At 49.5% G+C, this 13,446-nt stretch overlaps 1 protein-coding gene across 1 annotated transcript in view; it reads left to right on the plus strand.

Annotated features, from left to right (window-relative positions):
- The window catches only part of MROH2A (maestro heat like repeat family member 2A), a 61,440-nt gene that overhangs the window by 28,317 nt on the left and 19,677 nt on the right, over positions 1 to 13,446 (plus strand). Inside the window, 13 exon segments of the mRNA XM_054258167.2 lie at positions 258 to 377; positions 683 to 793; positions 2,633 to 2,765; positions 3,889 to 3,929; positions 4,492 to 4,633; positions 4,918 to 4,970; positions 5,418 to 5,456; positions 5,458 to 5,553; positions 7,744 to 7,848; positions 8,026 to 8,197; positions 9,185 to 9,217; positions 10,654 to 10,847; positions 11,772 to 11,851. Coding sequence (XP_054114142.2) covers positions 258 to 377; positions 683 to 793; positions 2,633 to 2,765; positions 3,889 to 3,929; positions 4,492 to 4,633; positions 4,918 to 4,970; positions 5,418 to 5,456; positions 5,458 to 5,553; positions 7,744 to 7,848; positions 8,026 to 8,197; positions 9,185 to 9,217; positions 10,654 to 10,847; positions 11,772 to 11,851 — 1,319 coding nt within the window.

Genomic DNA, 13,446 nt, shown 5'->3' on the forward strand with positions numbered 1-13,446 from the left:
CACCGCCAGGGCTGCTAGCGCGGAGCAGAAGGGAGGGAGGGAGCTCCATGTCTCTGCAAGGCTCAGTGAGGCTCCTAGGTAGGCATGCTGCAGAGTGGGACCCCCTGGATGATGCAGGTGGAGGTGGGCAGCAGTCAGGTAGCCCCTGAGGTCCCTTCCTGCTCAAAGCACCCCAATTCCTAGCTCTCTATATCATAGGATCGGGTACCCTGGAGCCCACCCCTACCCCCGGCATGTTCACGGCCCTGTCCCCTCAGGTGAGGATGGCTATTCTCCGCATCATTGGGCAGTTGGCTCTCTCTGGCTACCAGGAGAGAATCAAAGGCTGGGGCTTGAAGTACGTGTCTGTGCAGCTGACCTTAACTACCTACAAACTGGTGAGTGGCTTTGATATGCAGCCCACAGAGCAGCTGGACTTGGAAATGGTTTCCTCAGTGTTGAGGGGAGAATGCCACTCAGCACACCTGTGTTGGAACCTGCGTATCCATTCATGACATGAGTTCAAAGACACACAGTAAACCTGCAGGTAACAATGTGTGGGGTCCTAGACACATGCACAGCTCTGAGCATTCTGGAGACTCTCTCTGGGCATGGAGCCCCCGGGGAGTGAGGAGACCACACCTGAGACCATGGCAAGCCTCAGCCAGGCCACAGGTGGGAGTCCCTTGGTTCTTTCTTTCAGACAAATCACTGGGAGAACTTTTCTCAGAGGGACTCGGAGGAGAGAATGGTCCACAGAGTCACCATGGACACTGTAAAGATCATTACCTCTTCCGTCAGTGGGATGACCAACGTGAGTGAGCCCTGCCCCACCCACACTGTGGGTCACCACACTAGGCTGGGGGTGAACCACACGTGCCCAGAATTCCACATCTTAGCTTCTTCCGTTCCCGCTGTTTGGAGTGTTGAGGGGCTTTCCTCTTCCAGCTGCCTGCAATTACTCAAAACCCGGTTCCAAAGCCGAGTCCTTAATGGGAATTTACTCTTCATCTCTCTACCCCTAGAGGCTGGGCGGTGCAGGACATCAGCATGGTGGCAGTATCAGTCTGTATCATTTCACTGGGTACCTGAAATGTGTCCATTACTTTAAGGCCCGTGTGTGTGTGTGTGTGTGTGTGGTGTGTGTGTAGACCAGTGATTTTCATGGTTTAATTTTGTAAACATTCATTGAATTCTTACCCTGTGAAAGACAGGAGAGGAATGTGCACTAGGAGGAATCAGTATGACTGGAAGGAGTTCACTGGCTATGGGAGAAACAAATGTGTCAACTTTTAATTGCAACAAAATGTGACATAGCAATAAGATAGGAAAAATGTACCATGAGAGCATCAAGGAGGGAATGATTATTTACTAAGTGAGGCTGCAGGCTAGATGATCCCTGTCCAGTGACAGCTTTTTAAATTGCAGAAATCATCATCATCATCATCATCATCATCATCATCATCATCATCATAGCTACAGTCCATGTGGCACCAACATATAACAGGTATACTGCATTAGGTGTGCAACATGTACAATCTTGTTCAATTGTCCCAACAACTACCCCCATAGAGGATAGTTGTTATCCTGATTTTGTCGAGGAAGAAACCGAGACCCAGAGGAATTCATTAATTTGCTCAAAGCCTCACAGCTGGTAAACAATAGAGCCAGGATTGAAATTCTCTTTCTAATTCACTATGCTACCTTTATGGGGAAGCCCAGGAGCTGGGAGATTCTAGTCCTGGTGGCTGGAACACGTTAAGTCATTGCATTTGATAGTTGGTGGCACAAGAACCTCACCCTAAACTCCTAGGGATGGGGGTGGGGAGAAGAGGTATTACAGTTAGCTAGCTGCGGGTGTTGAAAGGGGAGATGGTGGGGTGAAGTTGGAGATACAGCTCCAAGAATCCATATCAGTCAGGGTTCTCCAGAGAAACAGAACCAGTAGAAGACATATGTAGTCTGATTTATTTTAAGGAAGTGACTCATGCAGTTGTGGGGACTGGCAAGTCTGACAGCTGCATGGCAGCCCAGCAGGCTGGAGACTCAGGCAGGAGCAGATGCTGCAGTCTTGTGGCTGAATAGCTTCTTCCTCAGAGAAACCTCAGCATTTCACCCTTAAGGCGTTTCACCCACCTGTGTTACTGAGGATAATCTCTTTTATGGATTATGCACTTTCATCACATCTACAAGCCACCTTCACAGCAACACCTAGATTCGTAGGTTACTGAAAGACTGGGCATTCTTGCCTAGCCAAGCTGACACACAAAACTGACCATCATACCAGGCACGCACAACTGGATCGTCTGCCCAGGGCGCACCTCTAGAGGACTTGGGATCAGAGGAAGGGCCCTGGTGAAGAGGGTGTGATGGGTATGGGTTTGTATGAGGCCAGCAGCAACAGGAGTTGGCAGTGTGCATGCTGCCCCCAGCAGGGACTGGCAGACTCTCTTGCTACATCAGGGTGGGTGACACTGAAATGCCTCTGACAAGGACTGGGGTTGACCGTGGAGCCAGTTCAGGGCTGAGACTGTCGGGACAGCTCTGGGGAAGCGGGGGTGGGGCTGGCACCACGGTGGAGTCTGACTATTCTCCTTAGAGGCCCAGGGCTTGGGCTCATTCTGGGCCCCTTTCTCTCCCACCCCCACCCCAGGAGTTTTGCTACATCATGGAGACAGACTACATGGAAGCCTTGACTCCTATCTGTATCAGCCTCACAAACCTGGCAGAGCACCAGCTCCATGGCCAGGACGTGGATGTCAGCATGGCTGGCAAAAGCAGGCAAGGTGGGTAGAGCTCCTATGCCAGCTGCTGGGATTGGGCAGGTGGGCTGGCTCCTTGTCTGGGAATGTCCACCTCTCTCCTTATTTCTCCTACCTTCATTCCCCCTTCTGAAAACATCCAAGTCCAAATGAATGCTACGACTGCCTACCTGGCTCTTAATGCCTACCTGGTCATATCTAGGACATGTTCGAATTGTGTAAACTTCCTTCTGGGTAGCTCACTCCTCATGTCCTGTCCCCTCAGCCCCCAACCCTGGTCCAGATCCGTCCTTGGGAGCTCCTGACCTAGGTTTTCCCATGCATGGCCTTACTGGGCCTCTGCTCCGTCTCACTTCTCTGAGCCAGAGTAACTCTAAGGATCACATCCTCTGTAGACTACCCTCACTGTGGTCTGCTCAGAGTAGGCACTGTTAACACCAGGCTCGCAAAGCAGCTATGCTCACCTCCCATGCTTGCTGCTGTCCCCTTCCCTCCCACCTCTGGCCCCAAGGGCATGGCTGGCAATGGAGGTGACTGATGGGGGCCTTTAGGATCCAGGGCCAGTGAAGGGCAGGGCCTGCTCTCTGACTTTGATCTAAACAAGCCTCCAGGTGATCCTCTGAGGTCTTCCTCATGCCCCTCTCACTCTCGAACTGGGCTGAGTCCTCTCCAGGGCCCAGCAATTGCCTCTTCTCAGCAGGCCTGGCCTTACCCTTGTTCATTTTTGCACACTGATGGCTTGCTTTTCATGGGCTCATTGGCTCCCTAAGCCTTTGAAGAGAGTCAGGAGTGGGCAGAAAGGCAGTGTCTAATCACTCGTGGCTCGACAGAGGCCAGGGTTCATAGTAAGAGACAAAACACCGTCACAGCAAGTCCTGGTGTCCACTACAAAATGGGCATAGCCTGAAAAGAGCCTCCTGTAAACCTCAATCCATTCGCACAATTCTCCCCTCTTCCCGGGATAAGTGAAATGTAATGACGTTCTTAGGAAATTCCCTTTGCCAACCCATTCTCCATTCTGGGGGTCTGGGGAACAAGATAATGCTGGGGAAGCACCTTCTAGGGTGAAGTCCCTAGATGGGGGCACAGGAGCATGTCCTGGTATGAGGCAGGAAGGCTCAGCTGGGGTTGCATTTCCTTCAATCAGTGGACCTGCCTGCACCTCAGAAGCTGCTGGCCCGTCTCCTGGTGAGTGGCTGACCTGCACCATGCCCTGGCCTGGCAAGGCTATGCCCTGTGGCACCTCTTCCTTGAGCTCCTTATTCCAGAGCCCCAGGGGTAGAAGGAAGCCGTGAATGTAATGAGGGATTTTGATGCTTGGCAGGACAGGGCATTCCATGTCCTGGCATCCCTTTCGAGTGTGGTAGAGGCAGTCCACTTACAATAATCGAGGAGCTGGCCTGGATCTGCTCCTAAATTCCTCTGCCCAAAGCATCTCTGTGACATGGCCAATGCCTGCCCACCCCTGGGGGTTGGCTCAGTCCAGGATCCATGAGTTCTCCTGTTTATGTTAACTGTGGACATTCATCTATATTGCACTGAAGCCTGGGGTGGGGAGGGAGCCCAGGTCTGGCCCCTCATCCCCACTCCTTTCTGCAATGTCCTCTGCAGGTGCATTCTCTGTTTGAAATCCCTATTTGAAAACCACCCATCTTGTCTAAATCCTCCCTTTAAAAATGAGGACAATGAGCTCCAAGACAGGGAATGAGGTGCTCATGTGCTATTTCACTGGAGTCTTGCTGCCCTCCAGGTGCTGATGTCATCACCTTACAAGGGGGATGGTCATGGGATAGCCATGCTCAACCTCTTAAGGACCCTGAGCCAGAGCATCGCACCCTCCATGGCCGACATGTGGGAGCTGGAGATCCCACTACTGGTCCGGTACCTGGAAGGTGAGGTGCTCAGGGAGCCCATCCCAAGCCAACCTTCCAATCCCTGTACATGCTGGGTTTCTAGTCATATGACTTGAATAACAAGAGCTGAGGCTCACAGTGGACCCATAGAGCTCAATTTGGTTCTGAGAACTGGTTGAGCAGCCTGGGAAGGAGGGGAGTGCAATGTGGCACGTGATGGGTTCATCCATGGAGGGCCTCAAATGCCAGGCTAAGGAGGCATGGAGGGCCTCGAAGACCAGACTTAGGGGAGCAGTGGAAGAAAGTGGCATGTGTTCCTGCAGAACATACTGAGTTCACTTGGGATCAGAAAGCCTGGGAGGACAAGCTGATTCAGGTAAAGGGGTAACACGTTTACTGAGGCCTGGGAGGAGGAGAAAGATGGGAGCAGATGGAAAGGCATTTGGTGGGCTTGGCATGTGGGGAGTTTAGAAGCCCCTAAAGGATATGTTCTTCTTCTGTCAGAGAAGCCTTGGGAATTACAGAGTCCATAATTGTGTCTATCCACCGGGGAGAACTGAGAGAACCTTCCATCCCAAGAGCCAGATGCCCAAGAGGGCAGCAGGGAGTGACACCCCTCCTGCCAGCCCACAGAGCCACAGCCATTCCTTAGACACACTGAACATTATTAGCACTGGATCAGGGATCTATGGACTTAGTGATCTGGAGATGTGGGCAAGGGAAGCGAGAGAGGGCCTCAAGGTCACATAGCATTCCCAGAGACAAGGCAAGAACAGGGATGAAGGCCCTTGGCCCTTCCTACCAATGTCTTTTGCCTCTCCAGTTTCTGCAAAACTCCCTCAAGAAGACCTGGAGGTCCAGCTGGATGGAGCCTGTTGTTGAGTAAAGAGCTAAACAAGCAGATTGTGAGCTTTGACAGCCCCTCTCTGGAGAAGGCTCGTCTTCACAGGGACAGGACGGTTTGGACAGGGAGGAGACTCCAGGAATAATGGGGTGGAGAGGATTACACTGTGCATGTGAGATCAGCTGGACCTGTGGCTGTTTACAGGGTCCAGGGAGGAGAGATGGGTGGTCTAGGTTGGTGGTTTTAGTTTTGTTTTGTTTTGTTGATCTTCCAGATTCTGGTTAGCAATCACATGTGTATATTTCTTTGTAAAAGCAAAACTATACCACATTGCTACAAAACTCTAAAACATTACTGAAAGAAATCAGAGAGGGTCTCAATAAACAGCGCCCCATGTTCATGGTTTGAGGGATGCTATTGTTCAAATGATGATACTCTCCAAATTTATCTTTAGTTTTAACATGACCCCTGTCATAATCCAAGCTAGTTCTTTTATTTTTCAGAGACTGACAAATTGATCCTAAGATTTATTTGGAAATATCAGGGGCTCTGAACAGCCAAAATAGTTGTGTTGAAAAGAATAAAGTTGGAGGACTCAAACTTCTCAATTTCAACTTCTTACACAACTGCGGTAAAACGCCTTACACAATTGCAGTAAACAAGACAGTGAGATACTGGCATAAGGATAGACATACAGATTGATAAAATAGAATCGAGAGTCCAGAAATAAACTCTCACATGTATGGTTAATTTATTTTCAAGAAGGGTGCCAAGACAATTCAATGGGGAAAGAATAGTTTTTTTTTCAACAAATGGTGCTGGGATAACTAGAAATCCACATGCAAAATAATGAAATTGGATCCCTTCCTCACATCATACGTAAAACTAAATCAAAATGAATCACAGACCTGAATAAAAGAACCAAAAGTATAAGATTATAGAAAAACACAGGGTAAATCTGTGACCTTTGGTTAGGCAAAGCCTTCTTAGATATGACACCAAAAAGCACACATGACAAAAAAAATTATACATCATAAAAATTAAAACCTCTTGTGCTAAAAATAATACAATATAGAAAGTGAAAAAGAAAGACATTAGGAAGAATATGTTCTTCCGGAACAGATCACAGACTTAAGTGTATAAAATAAAACCATGGAAAAATTAGAAGAATATATTGATGAATGTTTTTATAATCTTAACATGGAATCACCTTTATATGCCTGCAAACAAACCAAGAAAGACAAGGGAAAAGAGATAAACTTTATAGAAACTAACATTTTTGTGTGGTCCTACTACTTCCTGTTTGTTTTCTCATCTCCAAAACCAATCACAATATTTACCTTATAGACTTGTGGTGAGGATTTAATGAAGTAATACATGGTGGTTCTCATTTTGTCTCCAAATATAAAACGAAATTCTTACAAATAAAAAAGAAAAAACCCATCAAAAAATGGGAAAAAGAAAATAGCCAGAAATTCAAAAAATGAAATCATGAGAATATGAAAAGATGATCAGCACACTAATAATCCAAGAAGCACCTCACAGTGAGAACGTTCTACTTCTCACTGATTATGACCGATGTTGAGGAGCAGGTGGAGAAACTGGTGCTCTTAGATCTGTTGGTGGGAGTGTAAATTGGTTCAACTTACACAGGAGTTGAACCAATTTACACTCCCCCCTTTAATTCATGTAACATGCCTGTCCTTATATAGTCTGACCTCCCAGATTAACCTGAACATTTATTTATTTATTTTTAAATTTTTAATTTCCACAGGTTCTTGGGGAACAGATGGTCTTTGGTTACATGCATAAGTGGTCATTTGTGAGATTTTGGTGCACCCATCACCCAAGCAGCGACCCTGCACCCAATTTGTAGTCTTTTATCCCCCACGCCCTTCTCATGCTTTCCCCAGGTCCCCAAAGTCCATTGTATCCTTCTTATGCCTTTGCATTCTCACAGCGTAGCTCCCACTTATGAGTGAGAACATATGATGCTTGGTTTTCCATTCCTGAGTTACTTAGAATAATAGTCTACGATCTCATCTGGGTTGCTGCAAATGCCATTAATTCATTCCTTTTTATGGCTGAATAGTATCCCATTGTGTGTGTGTATCACAGTTTCTTTATCCACTTGTTGATTGATGCGCATTTTTGCAATTGCGAATTGTGCTGCTATAAACGTGTGTGCAGGTATTCTCTGTACATTAAAAAAACGGAAGAATATGTAGCAAACTCTCCTCAACAGCACCCCCTGGAGGCTGGCCATAGGGAGGCTGGAGCTCCTTTCTCCCTTCTGCCTCTCCAGGGCTTGGGCCTCACCTTGGCCACAGTCCTGGAGGCCAGCAAGGTGGAGGTCCTGCTGCTGGAGCTGCTGTACAAGACAGACCTCAGCAATGACTTTGACTGCAAGGTGAGGGTGCATGTAACCCCCTCCTGTCTACCAGATGCCTCTGGACCCTCGGGGGATGTGTGTTCATGTGCCTGCAGGTGTTTTGTGTACATGTGTGTGTGCCATGCACATGTGTGTGGGGTCCTCCTCTGCCCACTGGCCCCTGCGCTCACCCTGGCTGGTTGGGTCTCCCTGCAGGGTGTGATTCTGTGCTTTGGCCTGTGTGTCCTGGGCCAGGTGAAAACGGTGCTAAATGTGCTTCATGACTTTGAGGAGAGGATCCAGGAGTCAGAGCAGTCCTGGCAGATCAGCGCTTGGCAGGTAAGGCACCCTTGCTCCACAGCTGGCTCTTGGAACCTCTTAGCACAGTGCTCTGGGCACTGACCCAAGGTCCTTTCTAGATCTCAGGAAACTTGCCTCCCACAATGTCTCCTGTCACCAAAATGACTGAGACATTGTCTTAGAGTGAGACCTCCTGGACAGAGCTTTTGCTACTGGATCATCTTGAAAATGCAGGGTGGGCCTTTCCAGGACCCAGATACTGTCACGGAGTCCCAGCCCCTTGCTACTCATGGCAGTGTTGCTGGGGAGGGGGGTGTTTCAGTCTGGCAGCAGGGGCTCCTTGGGTGCTGGTTGGAAATGCAGAGTCCCAGGCTCCATGCAGACCCACAGGATCTGAAGAAACTGTTCAGATAGTGCTCAGTGGGTACTTGGCACCAGGAGCTCCCTCAATGAATGGACAGTGCTGGGATGGAGGGGCTCTAGCCCACCATTCCAGGGTGAGAACACTGAAGCTTGTCCATAGGCACATGGCTGGTTCAGTGGTGAAGCCAGGATTTGGACCCAGACAGCCCATGGCCCAATCCTCTGAAAGCTGCCCTTCCCTGCCACGGGGGACGGTCTCACCGACTGGCTGAGCTCCTAGTGGGAAACCATCTGAAGCCATTGCCTATGACTCAGGCTTTGCCCTTGACCTGGAACCCTTGCCTCAGGGTCTGGTTGTTTGGATGGAGAGAATGGAGAGTGTCCTAGGCTTTGTCCCGGCTTCTCTGCAAAGAGGACTTGACACCTGGATTTCTACTCGGCCTGGGGGCGGGAGCATTGGGGCCCCTGTTCCCCATCCACAGTGGGTTTGGTGGCCTCCAATATCTCCTCCCACTCAGAGATTGTTCTGAGGGTGTGAGTACCATGAGGGCAAGGTGGAGGCTGTCGGTTCCCGCTGTATTTCCAGCCTCGTGTGTGCCTGGCCTGTAGCCAGCGACCAGAAGTGAAGGTATGAGGTGTGCAAGCAGCCTCTGTTTAGCGACGCTCACGAGTACCTTCCCCCACAGCAGATGGGTGGTTTGGGCATCTACAGCCCTGGCCTGTCTTGCTCACTACTGCATGCCCAGTGCCTGGTAACTGGTAGATGCTCAATAAAGATGTATTAAGTGGCCCTCTGCCACTCTCTGGACACCTGCATCCCTACCCAGGGGACATCCTACTCAGGGGACATCCAGGTGTCCTACCTGATGCCCAGCTGGGAAGCCCATTGTGCCCAAATGTGCTATTCGCTGTGCTTTGGTGTCATGCAGAGGGGGTGGCGGGGGGTGAAGATAGCCCTTTTCCCAGAGTGCTGGGCGGGGTCCCCAGAAGCTACAAGATGAGCTCCACCTCTTTCCAGCCTCTCCCACTCCCTCTTCCCCCACCTCTGGCCCTCCGTGACACTGACCCAGACCCTTTCATAAGGAACAAGAGGTAGGGTTGTCTTCAAAAACATGCATAGGGATTGGCTATCTACCTGGAATGGCAAGGAGGGGCAAACACAGAGAATAAAGCAAACATTGTTTTTATTTTTAAAAACTGTGGCAAAATACACATAACATAGTTTATCATCATAACCGTTTTTAAGTGTATGTATAGTTCAGTGGCATGAGGTACATTGACATTGTGCAACCGTCACTGCCGTCCATCCCAGGATTCTTCATTTTGCAAAACTGAAATCCTATATCCACTCAGCACCAACTCCACATTCCCTTCTCCCTCCAGCCCTGGCAAACACCTTTCTTCTTTCTGTCTGTGTGGCTTTGACTAGTCCAGATACCTCATCTAAGTGCAAGCATATGACAGTTGTCCTTGTGTGTCTGGCTTATTTCATTTAGCATAACGTCCTCAAGGTTCATCCATGTAAAAGCAAATGTTTTCTCAATAACCTGTCCTGCCTCTGTGGTGACACATAGGGCTTGGGGCCCTTGGTCACTGAAGGCGGCCCCTGAGCTGCTTTGCTGCCCTCGGGAGGCTTGGGGAGGTGGCATCTTCCATGGTGTGTTAGTTCATCTTAACACTGCTGCTAAAGGCATACCTGAAACTGGAAACAAAAAGAGGTTTAATTGGACTTAGAGTTCCACATGGCTGGGGAGGCCTCAGAATCATGGCAGGAGACGAAAGGCACTTCTTACATGGTGGTGGCCAGAGAAAAATGAGGAAGAAGCAAAAGTGGAAACTCCTGATAAACCATCAGATCTCATGAGACTTATTCACTATCATGAGAATAGCATGGGAAAGACTGGCCCCCATGATTCAATTACTGCCCTCTGGGTCCCTCCCACAACACATGGGAATTCTGGGAGATATAATTCAAGTTGAGATTTGAATGGGGACACAGCCAAACCATATCACATGTGGACCCAGGTGCTGCACCTCACCTCATATCCCTGCCATGTGCCTGTGGCCCTGCCATGTGGCAGGTGCTCCATTCATGTGGTTGAAGGACAGAGGGAGGCTGGCCATCTCTCAGAGCATTCAACATTGAACTCTTTCTTCAGAGCAGAAGGAGCCCAGAAGCAGAGGCTGCAGCTTGGATTCTTCCGGGGCTGCTCACAAACATCCTCTCTCTCCTTTTCCTCTTCTGGGAACGGGACGTCTGTCTCGAAATGGCCTTCATGAAGAGTGTTGTGCAGGTTACCAAGGCCATCAACTACATCAAGGACCTGGAGGACTTTCAGTTTGCCCAGAAGACGACTCTCACTAGCATCATAGTGGTAAGCTGGCTGGGGCACTTCCTTGGCCCTGGGTCCTGGTTTTGGGGTCTGACTCCCTGCAGTGAGAGGTTTTCAAAGTTTCTGAGGGTATCTGCAGAGTTCTCTGAAACCCTTATCTGTCTTGGCTCTGTTTTGACCTAATTGTAGGAGTTCTGAGAATCATTTTTTATCTGATAAAGGGTTTCATAGCCAGTCAATGATTTGGAAACCAGGTGGGGAGATTCCGACTGTTTTGGGTCCCACAGTGCCCAGGGCACCTGGTTCAGGCCTGATAGACAGAGATCCCCGGGGCAGGCTTGGCTCTAGCTTCACTGTCTCCCTGTTGGAGGGCTTTAAGGGCAGGGGGGAAGCTCTGAAGGATGCATGTAGGGATGTAAGACAAAATAAATGTCCATGTCCAAAGGCTGGTGCAGCCTATGGGGCTGCCAATGTCCTTCATCCCAGGCCTCCCCACCCATGTCATTACCAATCCCTTGGCCCCTCAAAGCTGCTTGGGTTGTGCTGGAAGTGGCCCTTGAGGGGCATGAGGTGTAGGCGGAACAGAAGGCAATGAGCAGAAAATGGGACTTACTTGGCTCTCACCCTGGCCAGGAGCTTTGAACCTGTGCTTTCACGCTCACCCAGAGCAACCCTGTAAAATGGGTCTCTAGGTCTCTTTGTATAGAGAAGGGACTTGGGTTCAGGCAGGGGGAGTGCTGGCCCAGGGGCACACAGCAAGTAGATGAGCAACCCAGGCCCACCTTGGGCCCCACTCCTACTCTGCTGCCTCCCCTGAGATGCCAGCCAAATGGCCCTAAAAAGAATGAAAGAGATGCTGGATGCTAGAGTGCTCTGTGAAGTGCCAGGTCTTCCCTGGGCTAACACTGGGGAATGCTGCCACCATCATGGTTACCAAACGCCACCACCCCTGCTTGTGTTGGGCAGGCGGTCCTCGAGGCGGAGACGACTGACAACCTGGTTTCTGCAGTGCGAGCCTTCGCGATGGAGGCCCTCTTGCACCTGAGGTCAGCTGGGCCCCGCCCGCATCCCTTTCCAAGGGGTGGGGAGAAGTTCAAGACCAATCCTTGGTTCTCCTTCAGGGGTTGCTCCTCCTTTTTCCTCTCCTGCCTCTGTAGCAGGGGTCTTGTTGGTGGCTCTCTGGGCAATGGGCCAGCCTAGAAGATGGGGATTGGCCTCGGCCACTCCTTCTATAATTCTCAGCAGGATTTCAAGTTGAAAATCTTGCTTCTCCTTGGATTGATGGCATGTGGGTGGGCTGCTCTTCAATTGACTGGGGATATTTTGAGTGAAATGACAGTGATAACACTGAAGAGCATTGAGGGCGTCCTTCAACATGAGTCATGCTCAGTCAACTATTTGTTGATGCCATTCATACTAAGTGATCCGGTGCCTTCCTGGAGATGTCAATCCATTGGTGGGGAGGGGGAAAGGGTAAGAAGTTAGGAGTTTATAAAACTGGTATTTAAAGTGTTTGGGTCATCTCTAGGAATACCTCACCTCTGGGGGAGGATTCCTTGCTTAGGCTCATAGCAGAATTATATATTGCTTTAAGCTGCATCAAACAGGCAGATTTTTAAATAAATGTCATGAACATCAACTAAGCAGTTATATGCTGACTACTGAAGGGACACAGTGATACGTAAGACCTAGGGCCAGCCTTTTAGGGACTTAGAGATAAGACAGATACATATAAACAGAATTGTAGCTCAGAGCTGACTAAGGGGACTATGTTTGCAGGTAAACTCACACACACTGGCATAAAAAATATCAGAACAAAAAAGGGCTACCAACAAAATGCAACCCAGTTTATACAAAGGGAGCTAGGAAAAGGCTTGGTGCAGAGTTGGCATTTGACTTTTGACCTGGGCTTAAGCAGAAGGACTGTACTTGGGGCTTCCCAGGGGAGTGCAATACAATATACTTCTGGTGAATAGGAGTTTAAAGTAGGATGGTGGCTCTCACCTCTGGGGACACAATAGAACTCAACGGGAATTTTAACAGTATGGATATCCAGGTCCCACTCCAGGTCTTGAGGCTTGGCCATAGTCCCTGAGGATCCTTAAAAATTCTCAAGATGGCTCTAATATGCACCAAGCTTGAGAACTATTGATGAAGGGGCTAGAAGGAGAAGGAGCTAGCACACACCAATCTCTAGCAACCACCTCTGGAGGGTTTATCAAAACACAGATGGCTGCAATCCACCGCCAGAATTTTTGATTCAGCAGGTCTTGGGTGGGGCCATAGAATTTGTGTTTTTCATAAACTCCAAACTGAAAGTGCTGCTGCTGCTGCGGCTGCTGCTGGTCCAAGCATTACCCTTGAAAGCCCCTGGACTAGCACCAGCTTGGGAAGGCAGATTCCATGGTTGGAGTCATCAAGGAGCAATGGACTGTTTCTGAGCAGGAGAGTAACAGGTTCAGAGGAGGCAACAGCAGAGAGGAGAGATGGCCTTGGACCCCTGCAGCTCCCCCTTCAATCACAGGCAAGAGTTGACACTGGTTACTTGGCAGAGCCAGGGTCCCTGGGGAGGGATGCATGCCAGAGCCTCCAACTGGAGAAGTCAGCCTGTTCCTCTTCTAGGATGTGTCTTCATGCCCAG

Source organism: Callithrix jacchus, chromosome 6, assembly GCF_049354715.1.
Source record: "Callithrix jacchus isolate 240 chromosome 6, calJac240_pri, whole genome shotgun sequence".
NCBI lineage: Eukaryota > Metazoa > Chordata > Mammalia > Primates > Cebidae > Callithrix > Callithrix jacchus.